Below are 23,127 nucleotides of genomic sequence, written 5' to 3'. Positions count from 1 at the left end.
GATCAAGAATAAATGTCAGCTTGAACATTTCACCTCAATACTAAGTTGGTCATTTTGTTCCTTGTTCATGAACTTCACCACCACGGCCTCCAGGTTGGCGTTGTTCAGGCACTTGGCCACTGTGCCGCAGTGTCCTGCACCCATGAACTTCAGCAGGGTGTAGGTAGAGTTTCTCACCAGCTCTCCATCCCTAATGTCTGGTCTTCTCAGTGTCCAGAGACCGTTCAAAAAAAGACAAAGTATGTTAGTTAATTTGAGAGAGACTGAGTCCTTCCAGTGGAAACCAGGGATCCATCCATGTACTTACATACTTACGTATCATGTTTTTTGGTGCATGAAAGTTATTTCGTAGCTAAATTAGTACTTTGTGCATGTCTGAAATGTGTTATTTCAGTCAGTCAAACATTCATCACCGAAATCAGCAGAGGGTTTGCAGTTTGGTCCCAAGAACATTTTTTGTCTCTGTGTTGATATTTGCTGCTCTCAAAACTTTGGGCCTTCAAATTTTAAGTTCTGAACAAAGATGGATGCCTAAAAAATTACCCACTGCTCTCTCCAGGAAAATGTGTCTGGACCTCTTGGTGTTTTGCAGGAACCTGTTGATATGTTGGTCCTTGTTGTCGTTGCAACTTTGACATCGTACACATCTGGTCATGTGACCTGAGCAGCTGTCAGTCAAACTTTGACCAGGTTACTCCTTCAAAACAAAAGTCATATATAAGAATCAACTACTGTTAAAACCTTCAAAATCAAACTTTTGACGGGTTCGCCTTGATGTCCTGGCTTTGTGTTGCTGGCCTCACCCAGCAGGAGACTTGATATTAAATTTGTGTGTGTGTGTGTGTGTGTGTGTGTGTGTGTGTGTGTGTGTGTGTGTGTGTGTGTGTGTGTGTGTGTGTGTGTGTGTGTGTGTGTGTCATATACACCAGTTTTTATTTGAGCTAAAGTTATCAGATCAGGTCCTCTGTATCTGTGCAAAAGGCAGCAGAGCTCAGCGACTCCCTGTTGGTTTCTTTATGCAGGAGCAGCTGTCATTGCCAAGCCTGGCCACATCAGTACACTGATGTCACCTGTTAAGATGTTTTCTCTTTACGTTGAAGTGCCAATATCCACATGGAGTTAGAAACATCATGCATACCTGTGTTTTCAGGAACCTCAGGAAACAGTTTATTGTTTTACTGAATGACATTCATCAGTTATAATCTCCAGCTGCAAAACCCACAAACCAATGTCATCTTGAATTGGGTAGAACTGTAAAACTGCCATATTGACCTTCAAATCAAATTTTCATGTTTTTTCTTAGTTTTGTTGTAGAGCAGAGCTGGTAAAAATGCCAGTTTTCCCCTTAAAAAAACAAAAAACAAAACTGAAAATGACTAAAATCCCAATACAAAGTCAATTTGAATGAAACCTCCTGGTGCTAAATACAGGGAAATGTCCACAACACTTCTCCTATAACTGTCTTATTCTGCAACTCACCCTGACATTGTAACTTTTATACTAATAGTAGTTTGCAGGTACTGGTGTCTCACTGCTGTCTTGCATTCGCTACTCTTAAAAACTTGCTTGAAAAAAAAAAGTTTTCTAGAATTTTTTTTTCCATTTGCTTGGTGGTTTGGTGGACCGGACTGGAACCTCAGTCTGGTTGGTTTTGCGTTTTGTTGTTGTTGTGTTTGACAGCTCTATTTAAATGCTCTTAAACAAGATATCATCTGATTTATTTTGATGATGTTAAACTTGAAATTAATTTAGTAATTATAAAGTGAGATGAAGCAGTGAAGCCCTAGCAGCAGAAGACCTGAGAGTCTGGAATATAGACTGAAACCCTTCAACAAGCTCACTTTTTGTTCAGATGTGTCAGAAATGTCATTAAATGTCATTGGAAAGAGATGGACTGCGTGATAACTGCTTTTGACAAACACGTTTCTTTCCTCGTCTGTTCCTGTGCTCAGAGTTTAGCTTCAAGCCACACAGAGTAATCATTTTAGCTTTAAATTGCAAATCCTGGAGGGGACAGGAGCCTGAAAAGTTTTCAGCTTGACTTTTTTAACTGTCTGATCGTCCTTGTTATCTTCGCCTCTCTAGGGGTAATTGTGACAGCCAGGAAATTTGATCGTGAACGCCAGCGGGAGTACGCAGTGACAGTGACAGCGACTGACCAGGCGGCTGACCCCCTGATTGGCATTTGTCAGCTCAACATCCTCATCTTGGACCAGAATGACAACAGCCCAAAGTTTGAGAACCTCCGATATGAATGTGAGTTGAGTTCAGTGGCGAGTTGTGTAACAACAGGTCTGATGAGGAGTTTCGATGGCCAGAGCGGACAGCTGTGTCCCGGAAGTTAATGTGTTGAAAACAGGAAGAGGGATATTTTTTCAAGTGAAGTCGGCTATTATTTATATAATACACTTTGTCCTCAAAAGAAAATACCAAAAGGACAAAGTGGCCAAAATCAGCTGAAATTTTTATAGCCATACCTGCCTATGCCCCTCAATGGCAATGGCTGTTTATACTGCATGTGAAAAATTGTGCTTTTTCAAAATAACAAACTAAAGAAAACAGGAAGAATGGGCATAAGGATTGAAACCAGTTTCACCCCTCATGTACACTGGATGTGGTCCAGCTGCGGAACGGCTCCGGTCCGGTATACCACAGCACTGTGATTCACACCGCCTGCGGTGTCTCCGCAGTCCGCTGAAGAAGGTTGCCAGATCTGTCGTTATCCCCCTTAAACAATTTGAAACCCGTTTTAAACCCGACACAGATTTTATTTTGAAGTCACTTATTTTGGAACATGTATTGCATTTCCTTCCGGCACCCGACTTGCTTCTGTCTGAATTGACGCGGTAGGGCTGCGGCATGCGGAAAAATAGGATCTTTGCGGAAAGAGACCGGAGCTCCGCAGCCGGTGTGCATCACAGCATTGATTTTAATGACTACGGATTAGCTGCGGTGTCCGGACCGGAGCCGTTCCGGAGCCGGACCGCATCCAGTGTGCATCGGGGGTCAGTGGTATGATGGCCAGTTGAATTAAAGCATCTTCCAAGCTACAGCTCTTATAGGGTCTTCCTGCTCTTCAGTGGCCTGCATCTATCAAAATTGGTCCAAAGAAGAAAACTATAGAGTTCCAGTTTGTTTGCAGGACGGCCCCGAAATGAATACAAATATCATTTTTTTGGTTGATCTTTGGTTAACTTTCTTTGACCACAGACTTCCTTCGTGAGGACACGATGATCGGAACAAGCTTCCTGCGAGTGGCGGCTCACGATGACGACTTTGGCACCAACGCAGCCATCACTTACTCCATGTCGGAGGAACAGCCGGAGTACCTCAGGGTCAACCCTCTAACAGGCTGGGTGTATGTAAACCAGCCCATCTCGCAGGTACACGCAAACACCACAACATATGATCGCATTTTACTCCACGTCAAACTTGTCAGTTCACTCTGGGAGTCCTGCTTCAGATTAAGCAGTTTCAATTGTGATAGTAGAAATGTAAAGGCTCTATATGTTCTTCCAATTGCTGAACAATTGTTGGACTGTGAGGTTTTTCTGATGGTGTGTAACCAGTAAAAGAATAAGCCAAACCATTAAGAAAATGATATACTGTAGCTAATGCGTCCATCATCTCTACTGTAAAGCATGGTGGAGGGAGCATCATGATGTTGGGCTGCTTTGATACTTCTGGGCCTGGACTCTTTCCGTAGAGTTTGTTAGTCGATCTCCACAGGCTGATGTCGGGGGAACCGTCAGCAAGTTGAGATGCAGGGAAAGTTGGAACACAGAACAGAACAATGAAGCCAAACATGGAAGGAAATCTGCTACCAAGTGGCTTCAGACAAAAGAAGAAAAATCATCTCCTTCTTCCCTGGTCACTCCAAAACTTGATCCAACAGACAGGCTGTGAAATGAGAGCGAGGTCTGTTGATCGCCCACATAATCTGGATGAAGCAGTTCAGGCAAGATTTAATACAATGTGGATTGGGTTCTGTTCCCGTATTTCCACTAATACCGAAATGACGTATTAATGTTTGAGTCTTCATTACAGTTTTGGCCAAATTTTAAGACCATTTCATGCATTCATCTGTGACAACTCAAAGGGTTCATGGTGTTCCTTGACATCTACATGTCTGTCTCTTCCCATTTCATAGTGAGAAAGTCTTCTGCCAGCGAGACTCCGCCACAGAACTGCAGCTTCTCTTTGACTTACAGAGGAGTTTAAATATCCCCTCTCCTTTTAAAATTTCACTTTACTGCCAACAAGAAAAAAAAAACAATCTTGGTGGGAATTTGAACAAGTCATAGAGAAAACTGTCAAACTTGCAAAACAAACCCAAGCCTCAGATGAGTATTAAAAGACCAGGAATCAGCATCTCACCAGCGCCAGGAGAAATGGATGATTGTATTATCAGCACTTTGTTTTCTGTACTAACACCTGGCAGCATGCCAGTTTCTGAAACCGGTTCATAACAACATTCCCAAATTTGAAGATGTGGACTTTTTCTATTAATGACGATCATTGCTTGAAATATCAGAGAGGAGCAGCCGCTGCCTACACATTCACTGGTTTGTGACATTTTAATGTCTTTAATTACTGAGAGTGAATAGAGACATTTTAAGTATTGTTTAACTCCACCTGCTGAGGGCTGCATGACCAAGACAATAACAGTACACACAGCTGCTGAATGTGGGTAATGGTGTTCATGTCATTTTTAAAGGACGTCATCATGAACAAAGCATTCAAATGCAGACAAACTGAACAGGCGTGCAAATATTTTAACAATTTCTATTAAATGTAGTTCATTCAAAGGAATTGTACACACTTAGGAACAAAATAATGAAGTAAGTCATAATGAACGTCTGTTTTCTAATCCCTTGTTAAATTACACCCAGGTATGTGTACATACATTCCTTCACATTATCCATCACAGAATGAAGCAGAACTCCTTGAACTGAATGAAAGGAGATGTTATTGCTTTGTTTTTCGTCTTCTTTTCTGACATGTGTCAGTAAACAGACATTGGGAGCACAAACTCCTGGTTAAGCTTCATTCTTCAGTGTCTAGAATGGATCAATTCCCCTGATTGCGGTGGATAAAGCTAAGTGCTCTTGTAAGAGTTACAAAACTCTGCTGCTCCGCGGAGAGCCATGCCCTTCAATCAATTCACTTATCTTTAACTATGTTTATGTTTACCTGAAGGCAGCCTACAGTCGATTTCCTCCTGCCAAGATGTGTGGAAAATGGATTGTTTGCTGAAATCGGGGTGATCTAGAACGCACAGTGTTTTTCATGTCTTTCAGGGCGCCGCAGATGTGCTATTATAAACATGAGAATGCGCTCCTGAGTGTTTGTCCTTCAGTCTCCCTCTTCTCCTGTGTGAAACAGAGAACTTACATCACCAGGGAAATCGTGGCCACGGACGGCGGAAACAGGAGCAGTTCGGTGGAGCTGGCGGTCACCATCACCAACGTGAAGAACCAGCCTCCGCAGTGGGAGAAGGACAGCTACAGCGTGGTGATACCGGAGAACACCGTGCGAGACACGCCCATCGTGGTAGGTCTTCTTTCACGAGGGGATTCTCACAGTTGAGTGTGGAAGTTGTGAAGTTTGAAGGTCATGAGTCCCAGTCTATCTCTCCTGGACCTGGTAGTTTTATAGTTGACAGTCAACCGGAATAGCAATATAGCAGTTTAACTTGGTCATTTGTGTCTGTGTGCATCATGTGGTTTCTCTCCAAAAACAAACAACAGCCCCAACTCCTGTTCCAACAGAGAAACACCTTTTTTTTTCTTTTTCTTTTTTCTAATTGTAGTGTTTCTGCCATTTCTGTGGAGCGGGACTTCATTTTCAATAGTTTGTCCTGTAACCACAAAACGTTTTTGAAAAGAAAATGTAAAAAAGATGTATTTTCACTTGAGACATCGTCATGTGCACAAACTTGTAAAGAATTCAAACCACACTAAAATAGTTTTTTCAAAATTGTATTTTAAAGGATTTAAATAAATTCATACAAAAACTTTTTTCTAAGCACAAAGCATATTTAAAGATAGATGAATGAAAATGAAATGAAATAAAATGATTTTGTTTTCAGGTAAACTGCCAGACTACTAAAATCATTTGGTTCATCCTTCATTCAACAAGAAGTAACTGCAATCGTTATTGAGAATTTATTAAGAAAAGCTCCAATAGAACTGAAGGTTTTCAAGATTTTAAGAGTAAAACAGGAATTATTACATCTCAATAAAGAATCAAATAGTAACAAATCAGACAAATATCTAAAAGAACTGTGCTGACAGATCAGTTCATTAAGTCAACATATAAAATGTAATCAGATCCAGTTCAGCAGCTCTTCATAAAACTCTTATTTAAACTCTTAAGCGTTGCAGTCTGCAGTGGTCTGGAGGTGGAGTCTGTTAGGCTGAGAAGTGCAGTTTAATCTGCCCGTGTTCCTCTTATGTCGCTTAATGGAGCAGCTACAGTATTGAAAATGCCCCTCGGTATAATTCAGTGTCTTGATGCTTTCCAGATGCTCTCTCACTGCATGCATTGCATTGCAACTACAGACTTCTGCAAATCCACAAATCTTGACATACTGATGCTCAACACATTGTTTTTGTTTATCCTCAAATATATCTTCATTGATCTTTTATTAATCTAATGACATATTTGACTTGAATGGTTTGATTTCCATGGAGGACTTCAGTTTGCTTTGGGAAAGTCTCTGCATCAAACTTTCCAGTGGAAATGTATGAATAAATAATGACAGGGCATGTTTATGTATTATCACTGAACATGTATGAATAAGTAATTGGAGAAATTAATGTTCTGGATGGTTTGAAGGAGATGCTGTATACAAGTTAAGCATGTCAAATCAAGATGATTTAGTCAAACTAAAGAAAATCCGACTGATATTAAATGTCATTAACTATTTGTATGTCATCTGTATAAAAATTGAAACTTGAGTCTCCATCTCTGCAGAAATTTGCTAAATCATGACTTTTCCACACTGCTGCTGCACATACACACCACGGCTGTAGTAAATACTTGTTTTGTAAACAGGACTTAAAGCTAGGGTAGGCGATGTTGTCCAACAGCACTTTTAGTCATACTGAGTGAAATGCTCCTTGCCCCCTGGGAGAAGTCAATACATTATGTGGACGGAAAAAGGTGCGGAAAAAAATCTGTCAACTGTAGCGGCCAAAGGACAGTAAAAACTCCGACCAATCGTAAGGTGCGGACCGCTCTTAAGAAACCAGTCAGATGCTGTGCTCCGCTGTCTGAACAGCCCCGTCTGCTCCGCTCCGTCTGTGTGTGTGTGTGTGTGTGTGTGTGTGTGAGCGCGCGGCGCAAGACCGCCTCTCGGTAATTACATCGTGCAACAAAGACAGGTTAGTTTTACCCTACTGATGATGTGTTGTTGCAATAGTAATCCTGCTCTGGGCAGGATTAAAACTAACCTGTCTCACGACGGTCTAATCCCAGCTCACGTTCCCTATTAGTGGGTGAACGGTCCAACGCTTGGTGAATTCTGCTTCACAATGATAGGAAGAGCCGACATCGAAGGATCTGTGGGCAAAGCGCTGGTCAATTTTCGTTTATGTGCTATGAGAAACAGTGAACTCCCGACATCTCCTTGAATTTAAAAAACCCGCCCGGACACCCCGGACAGGACGTAAAAAGTGGACAAAAAGTGGGTAAAAGAGGACGTATGGTCACCCTAGGCTTGGAGCGGGGTCACGTTGGTGGGGGTGTGGCGTTGGGCCAAGCACTGATTGGAGTAGGAGGAGCTTAGGGGGGATGGCTTGAGGTGTGCCACTTTCAAATCTTGCAGGCTCTTCAACATCGTCTACCCTAGCTTTAAATGGCATTGTGATTTTTTTTTTCAACATGTTCAAAATATCCCAAAACATTTGCTGCTCGTTTCTGACTGCCGTCTTGTGGAGGATCTTGAGTTTGCAGGAGTCTGTCAGTTCCGATTGCTCAGCAGGACTGTAAAGGAGATGCTATCAAAGCAGAAAGTCTTCAGGACTTACTTCTGCAGCTCACTCCAAGCCTTTAACTTTTGATTTATTTGTATATTTATTGATCATTTAAAGAGCTCATCTGGTCCTTTGTGCAGCTGGATGTGAGTTTTGGCAACTTGTTGTCAAAGACTGAAGATTTTGCGCTTCAAACCCAGTTTAATCACACCGGCTCACACATTTTTCTTTGAAATATCTGAGTAATTTTCAGATGTCATCATTCTTTTCATATCTACAGTTTCTCCAGTACCGGGAGAGGCAAAGCAGCCTCACAGTGTGATGGTTCCCCCGCCATGTTTTGCAGTTGGCAGGCTGAACGTTTCAGTCTGAGCTTCGTTTTCCGGCTCAGGAACAAACTGATTCTCAGTGTGCTCCACTTTGGTTTCATGTGTTCACAAAATATTCTAACAAGAAGGTTGTGGAGCATCTCCCACACTTTCACAGTGATGCTGTTCCTATTGGTGTCCGATACAGACAGAAAGAAGCATTCCGCATTGTTCCAGCTCAGACTGAAGCTTTTTCTTGTTTTTTTTTTTTCCTTTTTTTTTAACATTTACAGACTTCTTTCACTTTGTTCTAAATTAAACTTGATTTTAAATGTTACAACTTTGCTGTCTTAAAAATCACTGAGTCATTACTATGAGTCAATTATGCCACAAAACTACTACATTCAAGAATTTACATTAAAAGAGCAGCACTTTTGTTGTTGTTTGTCTATTTAAAAGTGTCAGAGGGAGAAAAAACTAGTGGCATCTCAGGCAAAACAGCACAACAGAAGAATCTGCTAAGAAGAAAAGGTGATTGTACCAAGAGTTACAAAAAGTATGGCTTCACTGAAGAAACGAGTCATTTGTGGTGGAAAACTGGTGAGTGAAGGTTTGAAACTGCAAATCAAAGCAGCACCAGACCACCAAGCACAAGGAGAGGGTTCAAACATGGTTTAATAAAAAAAAAAAAAAGAAAGAAAAAAAACAGGAAAGTGTTGTCCTTGAACACAAAAAGATGAAGAACCACTGGTCTAGAAGATTACACAGTTTTTTTTTTTTTTTTTTTTTTTTTTTTTAAAGAACAGGTATGCAGGACAGTTGGAAATGTTATCTTAGATCTGTGAGATAAATTCTGATTTCCTAAAATTGAGATAATTAAACCAACAACCGCCAGGCCATACAATGAAATGTTCATGAAACAGTTCAACACGAGTTTGGTTTTCATCACCACCAGTCCCGATGGTCGTATCCACGCTGAGTTTTGATTTATACCTCATGAAAGAAGATGAGAACTTTTCTTTCATGTTGTGCTTGAGTCACTCTGTTCACTTTAAAACGTTTCATTTCCGCAGTTCCCATTTGGACTTGTTTGAAATGCTTCACCGTGGAGGTGTCGGTAATTCTCTCCAGCTCATTATTGGCTCATTCCTGGACGTTGATGCCTTAAGAGAGCAGCGGACGTCGGCTTTTCTGAACTTCTCTGTTCTTATTAAGGCTTTGATGAATTTTTGCTCAGTTCACAGTGAGAGTCCATAAAAAGTCAGCAAAACATTCAAAAAACGCCTCTAAATCCAGTCAGACGTGTGCTTTCAACTTCATTATTCATAGGTATTGCCTTTTCATGCCACACACACTAATCATCAGTGTTTTCTAATGCTCTCTTGGGAGCAATTAGGGCCATTACAGTTGCTGCTGAATATTTTAACTCGGAGGACGGAAATGAAAAGACAGAGCAGCACGCTCCCCGTGAATCTGTGCTTGTAAACGGGAGAAAGAGCAAGCACCCCCCCCGGCACGCCGTTGTAACGGAGCCAGCAGTTCACTGTTGATTTGACTGCTACGACTCTCAGGGGTGGGGATATCTCCGCTCTGGACATTTGAGCTTTTCATTTCTTGAATCAGTGGATACAGTAGTCAGACATGTTTGCCAGTTCTGCACGCTGCACAGGGTGCCTCATTATTGTCGACGCCATGCTCTGTAGGTTGAATAGATACAGCTAGGTCACCCATAGGCAAGCCGCATCACGCCCGAGATGGCATTTTTTGATTTTAATTGGGGTGTGTATGGCATGGGCTTTGAATAGCTTCCCTTTAATTAGTTTAGGGAAAACACAGAATGAAGAGCGGAGCGTATTTTCCTCTGATCCCGCAGGATTTCTCTGGCTTTTTGTCTACTCGAACACTGTGAGACTTACTAATATTTTAGTGTTCATTATTATGGGCTATAAAACGCCTTTTTCCATTTGAGCGGACTCTTTTTTTTTTTTTTTTTTTCCCCCACTATTCATAATGCAGAAGGAGCCGAGGCTTGGCAGTGGCTGTCGACATTTCTGTTCCGTTCGGGTCAGCTGGCCGGCTGGCAGTTAGCATCTTTTTCCAGCTCCGGAAATTAGTATTTGGAAATGTAGAAATTCTGTCAAATGCAAATCGCTGCTACGATTTCTTCATATCCTCCACCGCAAAGCACCGTGGGTCTGTAATATCAGAAAATTGACTAGTGTAGGTAGAGAGAAGAGGTTTTCACGTGAACACAGAACCAGAGACTGTTTTGGGGAATCGGTTTAAAGGCGTGTTTTGGGTTACGTGTTTTTTTTTTTTTTTACCTCCACTGTTATGTGGATTTCGTCCTCCTGGCTTTGTCACTGCATAATGTCAACCGCCACTGAATGGGAGGCGGCGTCCAGAGCAAAGTCCAGGGGTGGTCCTGTCATCCTGTCACAGTTTCTTGGTCGTGCTTGGAGTGGGGTGTCGTGGTGGACTGTGACTCCGGCCATCAGAAAGCCGTCTCACTGTCGTCAGCAGCAGCACCGCTTTGGAGCCACCGTGACTGATGCTGCTGGTATTACCCGACTTCAGTCTGACGCCTCATTTATACGACGTGAAAACACATCGCTTTTGTGTTTTCATTTGACAGAAGTTTGTGTTTTCCCGGTAATGTTTTGAAAATGATGGAAACAGCAGAAATGGTGAAAACAACATAGCTGCCTTATAAGGACAATAGTTGATGCTGCTTGTTTTTTTTTTATTTTTTGTTTTTTTTTTATGAAACTACACACACATGCATGAAGGGAACCATATTAACAATCTGAGAACACAGACATTCAGTACAGATCACAGACCAAGGTAGATTGTTCTTACGGTGACTGTTAACTCTAAAACTACCAAGTCCAGGAGAATCTGGACTGGAACCAGGACCAGGACCAGGACCAGGACCAGGAGAATCTGGAGAGAATCTAAAGCAACATTTCATAAACAAGGCAATTCAAGGTGCTTCAAAAACATCAATGAGACAGATACAGAAAATGACAGAACATTTTAGTCAGATTCAGATTCGGAACATTTTTTATATTTTTGGATAAATTGAGTTTACAGTGAGTGAGTTTTACAGAACAACACAAGACAAGACAAAGTTACGACCGTGCTTCAGCTAAAAGACAAAAGACAAAAGAGAACCCCAAGATAAGAAGCAGGATGAGTTAAAACATCAGTAGACAAAAAAGGGCCTAAAAATATGTGAAAATCAAGCTAATGATAAAAATGCGCCTTTCTTAGATCAGGATGACAGAAACAGTTCAACGTTGAAAAGGCAATCAACCAAACTGAAGGTAATAAAGGTTTGTGTAGAATTAAATTCAGAAATAATGCATTTCTACACAAGTGGATGAAGAACTATATATCACAGCCATGTTGCACGTGCACAGTCGCAGCGTTTCAGAAAAGTTGCAGTTCCCCCCGTTTCCTGGGAGATGGAATCGGAGTGTTGTCAACAAGTTCCACCTCGAGGGCCAGTTTCAAAAAGTTGTGTTTTCAGTGAGTCCAAACACCTGAAATGCTATCAAAGTTTTCTGTTTTCACTGGAAAATGTTGTGCAAATGGAGCCTCAGATATGTGAAATATTACACAGTGGAGCTGCTGTTTAGCAGCAGGGAGCTTCTGCAGGAGATCCATGGCCATCTCTCTCGGGCTCTTCTGACAGTTTTGACAGGAAAGGTGTGTGTTTCTCTACAAGGAGGCTTCCGTCATTTCCTCTCATGCTGAAGGTGAACCATAAGACGATGTCTGGGAGCAGGAAAGTTGCAGTAAACTTATTTTTTTCCAGCTCTTTGAGTTTCAAGATGGACAACTTTCTCTGGCTGGCGTTTTCTACAAGTATAAATATCAGAAAGCAAACAAAAATTCAATAAATAGGCCATATGTGGTTGGTTTTTAAGTAGGCTGGGCTGACACTGGTTCTTTATTTAGATGTGATGGAGGACAGCGATGGTTCCCATGATTCAGCACATTGTGAAGAACTGCAGTTGTTGTCTTCCTGCTCTACAATCGGCAATAACTATTACCAGTGATCCAAGGATATAGAGCGAGTGGAGCAGTGACAGGGTCACAGGAGTCCAAGGCTCACTGAGGCATACCCACAGCTAGCTTCTGATCACGGGATGGTGTTTATCAGGGATGTCATAGAGAACATATGGGCCAAACCCAGCCCACAAGAGGCTCTAATCCAGCCCGCCAAACCACCAAGCAAATAGCAAACATTGATTTTTTGATTTTGAATTGTGCTTTTTGGACATTTGACTATATTTTGTCTGCTTTGCACCAGAAGGTTTCATTAAAATTGGCTTTATGGAGTCATTTTCCACAGTAAATGTTGATATTTTCATCAAGTATTCCCTGTGCCTCAGCAGGGAAAAACTTCAAAGTTTAATTTCAAAGTTTGTTACGGTGCTATTTTAGCAGTCAAGCCCATCCAAGGTGAAATTGGTCTGTATATGGCCCCTGAACTAAAATCCATTTGACATTCCTGGTGTATATCTTCTGACAAAACTTCTATTAACTCCACATATAAAGTCTGTCGTCTGTTTAGTGCTGTGCATGCCGATGGTGGGGTTTATATTTCAAACACATGCAAACATTTCAGTTACACAAATCAGCCGGCTAAGATGTGCAGCAATTTCACTTGCCTGATTTAAAAGCAGATTGAGACTGAGACTATCATTTTTTCACACCTGCAAATGAGCCTCTGTAATGGCTCAATCAAACCCGGGTGTATTTTAATCACACAGAATCAGACAAAAGCAGCCTGAAGTAAAGCGGGGTGTGTTGTGACGTTCACTCCGTCTCTCTGTTCCAAAGACCATCAAGGCCACGTCTCCGCTGGGGGATCCCAGGGTCACCTACAATCTGGAGGACGGGATGGTGCCGGAGACCAACATGCCGGTTCGCTTCTACCTGACCCCCAACCGGGAGGACGGCTCGGCCTCCATCCTGGTGGCCGAGCCGCTGGACTACGAGACCACCAGGAACTTCATGCTGCGGGTTCGAGCTCAGAACGTCGCCGCTGTGCCGCTGGCTGCCTTCACCATGGTGTACATCAACGTCACAGGTAACTTCATGTTGAGTGTCAGAAACAATGCGTTTTCACCTGGAAGTCTGCAGCGTGAACACAACCCGAGGATCTGGAAGTAGAAAGGATAAAGAGGGATGAGCTTCCCGCTGCAGCGATCGACCGACTGGAATTATTTAAATCTGGATTCCAACTCAAATCCATATTTATTTGCAGAACTCGACAGATGTTGCAATATATACAATATACTTAACCCCAAAGCCCTCCTGCTGCTGCGGTTCACATTTCACAGCCACCGTCTGACAGATGCAGAAACAAGCAGAGGGGGGATTTATTAAGACAGTGACGGGTGCGTAACATCTTATGAAAGAGCATTAAATGTTGAAATGACTGGTTAATTCATGTAAACAACTAAACAAAACGCGGGTATTGATATCATTGCATCCCTAATTTACAGTGATGTTTTTCATTTCGAAAGATTTGGGTGAAAAAGTGAGGAACCTGTTGAACTTGGTTTGAGTTAATCACCACTACTTACCTAAAGACTATTTAGATATTATATGACACATCTTTGAAGCCAATTTCCGTCTGAGGATTAAATAAATAAAAAGCCACTAGACCAGTAGATGCTTCATTCTTCCTTCCCTTGGAGCTAATCTCAACCTGCTTGTTTGTAATTTTCTCCCTCTGTATGGGATTACATTAGTCTGTTTCAGTTCAGTTACTCAGCCTCTGGTAACTCGGCTTTAATATCCCATCATCATTTCTGTAATTCCACTCACACACGCACACACACACACACACACACACACCCTTCTATTCCTTCGAATTACTCCTAATCCAGTGAGTAATAATTAATTCTCCCAGACCTTCTTCAGTCTGCCTGTCCCTCTCTCTAACTTCTCATTTCCCCCCCGCCCCTCCTTCCTCTTATCTGTCTTAATAGGAAAGCTCTTTGACTTCTCCAGAGGCGGGGAGGATGAGGAAGGGAGGGAGGTCTGTAATGGATTTAAGGCCCCATTTTTAATTCATAGATTAAGACATTTTCTCAGAAGAAGGCTAAGAGAGAGGAGGGAGGAGGAAAAAAAAAACAAAAAAAGAGACAGTCTGAGCTGCATCGGGTTTGTTTTGTGTCTCCATCCGAGTCATTTGTGTAAAGCGTTCGGCCTCACGTCAGCTGAGCTCCTTCAGTTCAAGCAGTTTTCATCTTTAGCATGTAAAGCTTTCCTTCTGCTTTTGTTGAAGGATGGCCCATTTGGTCTTCATTATGGATTGCTCTAATGCATGTTTTCATCCTCGTTTTCAAGCCTAGAAAAAATAACCACAACGTGAAGAGTGTCAGTAATCCATATAAGATACGGTATCAGTGTGGTAAAACAGGATGAGGAGTCACGGCTGTATCCGATGGTGCAAACACTGAATAATCCCCGTGAAGCCATGAGGCACTAACAATACACAGCAGAGAGATTCCTGCAAGATATTCAGCTCAGATCAGCTCATTTTTCTGATGTGTCGCTTTTGAAGGACGACTATGATCTTACCAAACGTAGAAATACGTGTAAAAACTTGTAAACCTCAATTACGACTCATAAAAAGAAATATGCTAATAAAAATATCAGGAAAGCTAAATATAGTGTAAGAAAATACACAGCTTGTTCAATAACAAACCGTGAAATGCAAACTGAATGTGTTCAGTGTTTTTGGAGCATTCAAATGTTTCACAGAACAAACAGAATGTTTATTTTTTCAACTCTTGTTTATGCAAAGTGAAACAAACTTTTGTAGCATTTTTTACATTTGTTTACTTGACAACAGTGCTTGAAACAATGCTTGAAAAAAAAAGTCGCTCTGTTATTGGAAAGTAAGTCTTTATTTTCTATAATTTAAAAGCTTGACTGCATGGGTGTTTGTAATTAAAAAAAAAAACCATCACATTCAGAGTTTGAGTGTATACCTGCACCATTAGAACAAGTTGAGCGAACCCAACAAGCGGTCCCGTTTGTTTACAGTTGCAAAGTTTTCTCCACATCGCACTGCAGCAGCTGAGAAACTCAGAGGAGAGCTGCTGCAATGTTTTCTGGGAACAAAAATGTCTTTCTGTGGAGGCAGACTGCAGAAGTTACAAACAGCAAAAAATTCTGTTGGCACATCAGAGGAGCGCAGCTACAGAATGTGAGGTTAAAAGGTCAGAATTGTAGAAGGGATCCGAGTCAATGCGGCGCCACCGGGCGCACACAGATATTCTCTCTGCATCTGATGTTGCCCAGAAACCATGTTGCTGCTTTCTGCTCTGAATACTGACATTTTACACAATCATTTAGGCATGTGAACAAGGTACACCATCCACAGTTTGATCAAATGTGTTTCCAGGCTAAAGACTAAAGATTTCTCTAATTTTGTCAGCACTGTATGGGGAAAATAGTCTTTTTTAGTTTATCTTTTACACCCAGAAATGAGATTAAGAATGATTAGTGTGAGGCACAGAGGTGGAGATGAGATGAGCAGCTTGACTTTTTACATTGAATGAGAGAGAAAGAAATATTCTCTCCTCAGAATTAACAGAGTTCTTAATAATAACTCAAACTGTTATTGAATATGGTTACCAGTTACTGTACTGGGGGCAAAATAAGATTAGCATCAAATCTGTGTTGTGAGAATCAGAATCAGCTTTAATGGTCAAGTTTGTTCATGACAATCAAGGAATTTAACTCTGGGTTTTGTTCACTCTCTACGTAAAAAAAGGAAAAAAAAATAACTTGAAACAGCAACAAGATAGAAAAGAAATATAAATGAAATATAAACATTCTGAAAAACAGGAAGTCCCAATATTTACTATAGTATTAGTAAAAATATATGAGAGTTTGACACCGTAACGGCAGTGAATCTCTGATTGGGTTTTGTCATTGTCGACACATTCAGCCTACTTAATGTTCGTGGCGTCTTTCTTTTCCAGATGTCAATGACAACGTGCCGTTCTTCACGTCCTCAATCTACGAGGCTTCCATCACCGAGGGGGCCGAATCAGGGACTCTGGTTTTTCAGGTTTCAGCCAACGACATGGACCTGGGTCTCAACGGGAAGGTAAAACAATACACGCAAAGACTGTTTTCGGCCCCCCTATGGTCTGGATGATCCGAAGTGTATCCCCCCCCCTGGCTGTGTGAATGTAGTGGTAATTGAGCTGTGTTTTATCTGTGTGACCCCCCCGCCTCTCAGATCTCCTACTCCCTGCTGGAGGATCGCAGTGGAGACCATCAGTACTTCCGGATCGAGCCAGAGTTGGGCTTCATCTACTCTCAGACGGTGTTCGACCGTGAGACCAAAAGCTCCTACCTGTTGGAGGTTCAATCTGTGGACGGCTGGGAGTCGGCACGGCCCGGGAAGCACGGGCAGCCCAACTCAGGTACATAAATCCAACCCCACACACACAAGCTGGAGCTCAGTCCAGCGTTTACACGGAGGGTTTGAATTCTGAAATCTGCTGCTGTCCCATCTCGATGAGTGGAGCTGTGTCTGCCAGTGCTTTGCTTCAATGTAACGTTTTGGCAGCCCTCAACTCGGAGAGGACATCTGAATCCTTTCCGAGAGCCAATTGTTGAAGCTGAAAGGAAATAAAAAAAATGTTGAGGCAAACAGATTGGGCATGCTGGAGCTGATTTTCTGAGATTCTGTCTGGAATTGGTTAAATTGAGGACTGAAATGAATGTTAGTGTTTTCACTTGAAAACGTGTTAACAGGCACAACAGGTGTCGTCACAAGTTAAAAGCTGGTGCGTGTTTCTTTTTGCTCTTTTCCAAAAGTGAAAAAATACTTTGGTCGGTCAAGCTATTTATAAGGAAAAAGAAAAAGATGAAAAGTTGGAACAAAAAGCTTCACCAGGATGTGGTTTGTTGTACCTCTCAAGCCCCGCCCACTGAGAAAATCCACAACAGGAATTTAACAATACAAAGATTTTCTTTAACAACCAAGTAGTTAACTAAAATAAATCCCAGTATTCTTTTGGGTTTTCACCTCCCACTGTGAAATCATTTCAAACTACAGTAAATTAAGCAAGCAGTTCTCCTCTGTTGATTGCACTCAGAATGAAGGCCGGAGCGGGCCTCTGAGTTTGGAGCCATTGAACAATCAAATCAAAACAAAAAGTCAGAAAAAAAAAGGTCCATTTGACTTTGGACTTCAGTTTAGACCTGATCTGAAAGGTCCAAACTGAAACAGGGCACAATCATCAGTTAGGTGCACAGTTGCCCCAATGTTTTCTTGGGGGATTGAAGTATTTAAAAGGCTCTGCGGGGTTGGAAACCGCAGTGTGTCCAGCAGCATTAAGACCCCTCCCCACTTCCATGTGAGGTGTCCACGGCGTCCTCCAGCACACAGCTGGCCCTGGGCGCTCGGGCGTGGCGTGCTCTCCTGACATGATTCTGCCAGGCCGGCTTTGCCCCACCAGACCGGAGTAATGACTCAGATGACTCCACGGCTCTACAGGCTGATTGCTGTGTGTTTTCACAGCCGTCCAATCAGCCTGTGCAGTGATCTTAGGGCCTGATTATGGAAATCGGTCATGAAATGCCCCACATGGAGGCGAGCTGGTGTGCGCTTCCCTGCTTTTGTGTGGTCCGTCACATCACAGGTTCTGAGCTCCAGAGAAAGTGAAAAAGCTCCACTGGAGGATTGATATGATCTGAAAGTGCAGCAGATGGCGGAGGATTCAGCCTTCAGACCCTTCCATAAGATGGAGGATGGAATATTGCTGAGAAGTGTTAGTTTTGACATGAAACGCATTGCTAGTTCAACCACGTGTGATAGAATGACAACTTAAAGGTATTTCTTCTTTAAAGATTTTAGCCATCTTATATATGCAATAACAATGTGGAATCCACTTTGAATGGATGAGAGCACAATTTGATAACAAGGGCTAAAACTTTGCGTTTAACAGTGTGAACAGAAACAGAATGTTTACAAGTGAAAATGCAAAATCTGTTTCCAAAAACTTGTGTATTCAGTGACTCCAAACAACGGACACCAAAAACACAACAAACATGTAAAATGGGCCTCCATTTTCCTGTTTTCATTTATATCAGCATTAGAACTTTGCATTTAAAGTGAAAATTAGCAGAAATCTGTTATCCTGTTACCCAGAGTGGCGTCAGTAGATTTGTATTAAAGATGCTCAGTTATAGTGTGAAATTTTCATTAGCATTTTATCCTGACATCAGAGATCCTGTTGTCTAACTGTAAACTAGCTCTACCGGTGAGGGAGAGAGAGAGAAAGAGAGCACAGACTAGAAGACGCACCAGTTAGGAAAGGAAAGTTGCAGAGCATACTGCATTTCCAAATATGCTTGCTTACTGAAACAGTATAGCACTGTACAGTCTGACCTGTATGACGTCTCATTTTTTCATTTCATGTCTGGTTCATTTCCAACTTTTGTGCCATCGTTGTTGTTGAGAGACGTCGCAGTGCAGGCAGCTGCTCTTTAGACTTCATTTGAGGCTCGAAATCTTTATTGAAGGTAGTGATGATCCTCTTTTTCTCCTTTTTTTGGTATGCTTCTCACATCTGCTCATCTCTGTCTGTGGGAGGAACTAAGCCTCTCCCTCTCTCTCTCTCTCTGTCTCTCTCTCTCTCTCTCTCTGTCTCTCTCTCCTCCTCCCTCCGCTGACTGGGATGGGAGGATGTGGGGAAACGAGCAGATGTTGAGACAGATGGGTGGCTGGAGAGAGGTGTTGAGAAAGCAGAGAGCCAGAGCAGGATATATCTTTAATAAATGCGATCATAGATTATTAACTGATCGTCTCTCTGGGTTTGGCTCGCTGTGACATTCGTGGCAATGTAAACAGAAGTGAAATATTAAGCAGAGCAGAGGCTGCGTGGAGCCCGGGAGGACGCATTTTGTATTATTTAGTTTTTGTTTGTTTTTTTCCCCTGCGTCACAAACACTAAAGAGGTTGTAGAATGATGGCTGACGGGGCAATTTAGAGTTGCAAAAAGTAGGAGGAGCTAATCAAGCTGTCCTGATTTCAATCAAGAATCATATTAAATCTCTGGGCATTCCATAAGGAGGAGTTCATAAGTGTGTGCATATCAAATGTGCGGGTGAAAAATTAGCCCCGACTCCCGAGGTGCGCCGTGATAAGAATCGACGGAGGCGGCGGTGTCATGTGGGCTTCACAAGGTGGATGGAAACTGTAAATTATGTTAGAGAAAACCGAGCCGGGGCATGAAATGAAACACAGGCGGAGGCATAAATCAGAGTGCGAGCGCTCGCTTTCACGATCTCTGTCAGTTCTGATGGGGCTGTTGCTTGAAAAACGGCTGCAGCGGCGAGTTTCACCTGCGACTGAGAGGAGGAGCAGGCGTGTCTGTGCTCTGATTTTTTAGACCTGTTAACAAGGTGAGAACAGCTGAAATCATTTCCAGTTCTGTCTCTGACACGATGCAGAAGCATAAATCCATGATTTATCTTCATGCAGCGCAGAGGAATAAAAGAAGAAGTTTAATTGAGTTGGTTCTCTCCCGGCGGTCCCGGACCCCCCATGTAAGATCATTAAGGGTTTACGGGGGGCTGATGATTACCCGCTCCGAAGTTGCCATAATTAGATTTGCACATGTCAAAGAAAATCACAATTATTAAGTAAAAAAGGATGTAAAGTGCAGCAGATCTAAGAAACTGATTGCTGCTATCAGTGTTATAACTTACAGTATTGGTCTGAATGTGAGGCGGATTTGAGGGATTTTCTTATGGCTCGGGTCTTGCTGAAGTCTCAAAAACTAGAGGAATATGCTGTATGTTATATGTGAAAAAAACCTCTGAATGAGCCAATCAGACATCAGGTTAAAAGAAACAGGGCAGAGTTTACCAGAGAAAACCAAACGTTTTGCTCAGAGAAACTAAAAACACAACTTTTTTTAAAAAAAAGCTCCGTCTCCGTCTCCGTGTAGATGCTGGAAATAATCCTACTGTGCATCTATGTGTTGTTTCCACAACTTGTTTAGAAAGATAGAAACATGAACACTTGTTGAGATTTACATTTTCCGAGGTGCTTTTGTACATATCAGCCTCAAATCAATGTTCTAGGTGAAGAAAGGCTGAGAGAGTAAGACACAGTGTTGTTGGTACACACACTTTGTCGGCTCCAGACAGCACTGTGTTGCCGAGTGGCCACAAAAATAACCTCGTTGACTCGTTGTTTTTCCGAGCGGAGCGGTGCTACTCACAGGCTGACATGCGGGATGCAGCGCGGTACATGACGCACGCATGTCTGTGGAAGTGTGAAAACATGGCTGAGCGGGCATCATTAGAGAATAGGAGGGAGGAGGAGGGGACGGCTGCTGCATCTGTCTTTCCGCTTTCACCCTCCGCCTCTCCCCGTCGTTTCCCTCCTCCAAAAGATTCCCAACACGTGCGAGGACGTGTCGGCATCTGCGACTTGTTTTTGTTCTCGCTCCGAGGCCTGCGTTAGTTCACTATCTGTGCCATGAACTGTATACCAAACTCCTCCACCCTGCCTTTGAATAATTTATCTCATCTCGAAGCTGCATTGCAAATTATCCTCGTTTTGATACAGATATCAAAGCTAGTGTAGCATGTTGGGTTGCTCAACTAGCGAGCCATACACTGATGCCCTCAGGGTGCTTTATACGACGCTCCAGCCTGTGGTTGGATGCTGAAGTGAAGGAGAAGCAGCTGAGTTTAATGGTGAAACAGCCTTAAATAGCGGAGATGGATGACAGATGTAACAGAAAACTGGTAAACAACAGAAAAAAGGAGATTATTTTTGGGTTTGATTGCATGAGAAAACGTCTGTTTTCCCCTCCGGTGTGTGTGTGTGTGTGTGTGTGTGTGTGTGTGTGTGTGTGTGTATACACACCAATGCAAAAGTGACTAAACTGTTGCCATCCAAAAGAAGAGCAAGACAGATGTTCGTGTTGACAGAATAAGAACGACCGCATGTTTTTTAATTCTTCCTTTTTGTTTTTGTTGTCTTTTCAGACACGGCCTACGTCCGTGTTTTCATCAGCGACGTGAACGATAACAAGCCCGTGTTCGCTCAGGCGTCCTACGAGGTCGACGTGGATGAGGACGCCGACATCGGCTTTGCGATTCTAACAGTGAGCGCCAACGACGGGGATGAAGGTGGGTGCTGCGCTGCAAATGCTGTTCATGCAATGTGCCGGTTTCCAGTCACAGTTTGGGAAACTTGTTTTTTCAAATCAAAACCAAGCTCAAAGGTCCTTCCTGTACATTTCCTCCTCTAATTACAGAGGAGTCCCATATGTTGGTGTAAGTGTTCCCTGTAATTTATGCTGCTGGATGCAGTCGTTGGCATGTACAGGTGCATCTCAGTGAGGTGGAGTATCATTGAAAAGCTGCAGCGCTGTGTGAAGGACGGTCCAGAGATGGTCAGAGTCTTTGAATGATCTCATAGTCTGGTTCAATAGACTCAATGGGAAGTGACCCAGAAGACCTTCACCAAGACGCCCCACAACGAAGGGAGACACAGAGGTTCACTGCAGCAGAAACTGCCTGTTCAGGCGTTTTACTGACCTCTGCACTGAAAAGTCGACTTGGAGGACAACATTTACTTGGAGAAAAGTCCTTTAAAGATTCACGAATCGTTGACTGCAACTACAATTAATGCTTCAAGAGAAAACACACATGGACAAATCCAGGTCCTGGATCCAAGATCTGGACTACAACTGTGGCATTCCTGATGTGGACCCAATCCCGAACCAGAGCCTGAGGGCTGTTGCCTGGACTGGTGAAGGTCTGGAGGAAGAGGTCCGATGGGGTTTCTGCCTGAGCCACTGGATCCACTGCTGCTGGTCAATGTAACTGTCCACCGGGATGTTTCAGAGTTTTTCATGCTTCCTTCTGCTTTATGACGAGTTCCTTCTCCAGCACGACTTGATACCTGCACGCGCTGCTGAAACCATCAGCTCCTGCTATAATTCTCACAGCCTCATTGTGGATAATTGGCCGGGAAAACCAGCTGACCTGAACCTTATTGAGAATCTCTGGGGTATCGACAAGAGGAAGACCAGAGACAACAGGGCCGATAATGCAGATGAGCTGGAGGCCAATAACACCTCAGCAGTGCTGAAGGAGCTGCAACCAAGCACTGAGTGCACTCAACTAGTTTTAGTAAATGTATATTTTAACAATGTTATGCTATCTAACTCAATTAGTTTTTTTTAGTGTGTTTTCACTGGTTCTCCCGCAACTTTTATTGTTCTGTTTTGTATCCTTGAGTTTCCTCTATTACCTTCGTTTTTCGTGACTGATGAACTGCATATTTTTTTTCATTTTAACTCTGTTAAATCACTCTGATAACTTCCTCACCCAACACTCCCAACAATGGCTGGAATCAAAAGCAAACAAACATAAAAGACGTGTTTTCGGAGCGGGTTGAATCCATCTTCACTGCTTTTGTCCGACTCCAATTTGCTTCGAAAGAAGAAAGCTGGGGTTGCACGATGAAACATGTCATGGAGTCATGAAAAATACCACCATATGCGAGTCTGAATAAGCCAGTGTAAAAAGAAAAAAAAAAGTGAATTTAATACAAGCCCTCAAATGTAAGGCAACCATGAAAAAAGCTCTTCAGCTGTGAAATTTCTGCTTTCAGAACTTTGGACTTGAAAACCTTTTTCTTTTTCTTGAAGCTTTTCTCACTGCTAAGGTTTCCTGAAGAAGTCGACTGCAGCTGGTGGAGTCCTTGAAGTCTTCTGACATTTTATTCTTCATTTGTTTTGTTTTGCAGCAACATGTCAGTTGCA

The 23,127-nt window shown here is 42.5% G+C and overlaps 1 protein-coding gene across 1 annotated transcript in view; it reads left to right on the top strand.

Moving 5' to 3' along the window:
- The window catches only part of LOC115389974 (neural-cadherin-like), a 292,942-nt gene that overhangs the window by 90,902 nt on the left and 178,913 nt on the right, over nucleotides 1-23,127 (top strand). The window contains exons 10-16 of the mRNA XM_030093594.1: nucleotides 2,086-2,256; nucleotides 3,211-3,383; nucleotides 5,386-5,553; nucleotides 13,139-13,388; nucleotides 16,303-16,430; nucleotides 16,566-16,752; nucleotides 21,341-21,484. Coding sequence (XP_029949454.1) covers nucleotides 2,086-2,256; nucleotides 3,211-3,383; nucleotides 5,386-5,553; nucleotides 13,139-13,388; nucleotides 16,303-16,430; nucleotides 16,566-16,752; nucleotides 21,341-21,484 — 1,221 coding nt within the window. The remainder of the gene's footprint in view (nucleotides 1-2,085; nucleotides 2,257-3,210; nucleotides 3,384-5,385; nucleotides 5,554-13,138; nucleotides 13,389-16,302; nucleotides 16,431-16,565; nucleotides 16,753-21,340; nucleotides 21,485-23,127) is intronic.

Source organism: Salarias fasciatus, chromosome 1 (assembly GCF_902148845.1).
Source record: "Salarias fasciatus chromosome 1, fSalaFa1.1, whole genome shotgun sequence".
Lineage (NCBI taxonomy): Eukaryota > Metazoa > Chordata > Actinopteri > Blenniiformes > Blenniidae > Salarias > Salarias fasciatus.
The sequence above is the reverse complement of the archived record's forward strand: the minus strand, read 5'-3'. Positions and strand labels throughout refer to the sequence as shown.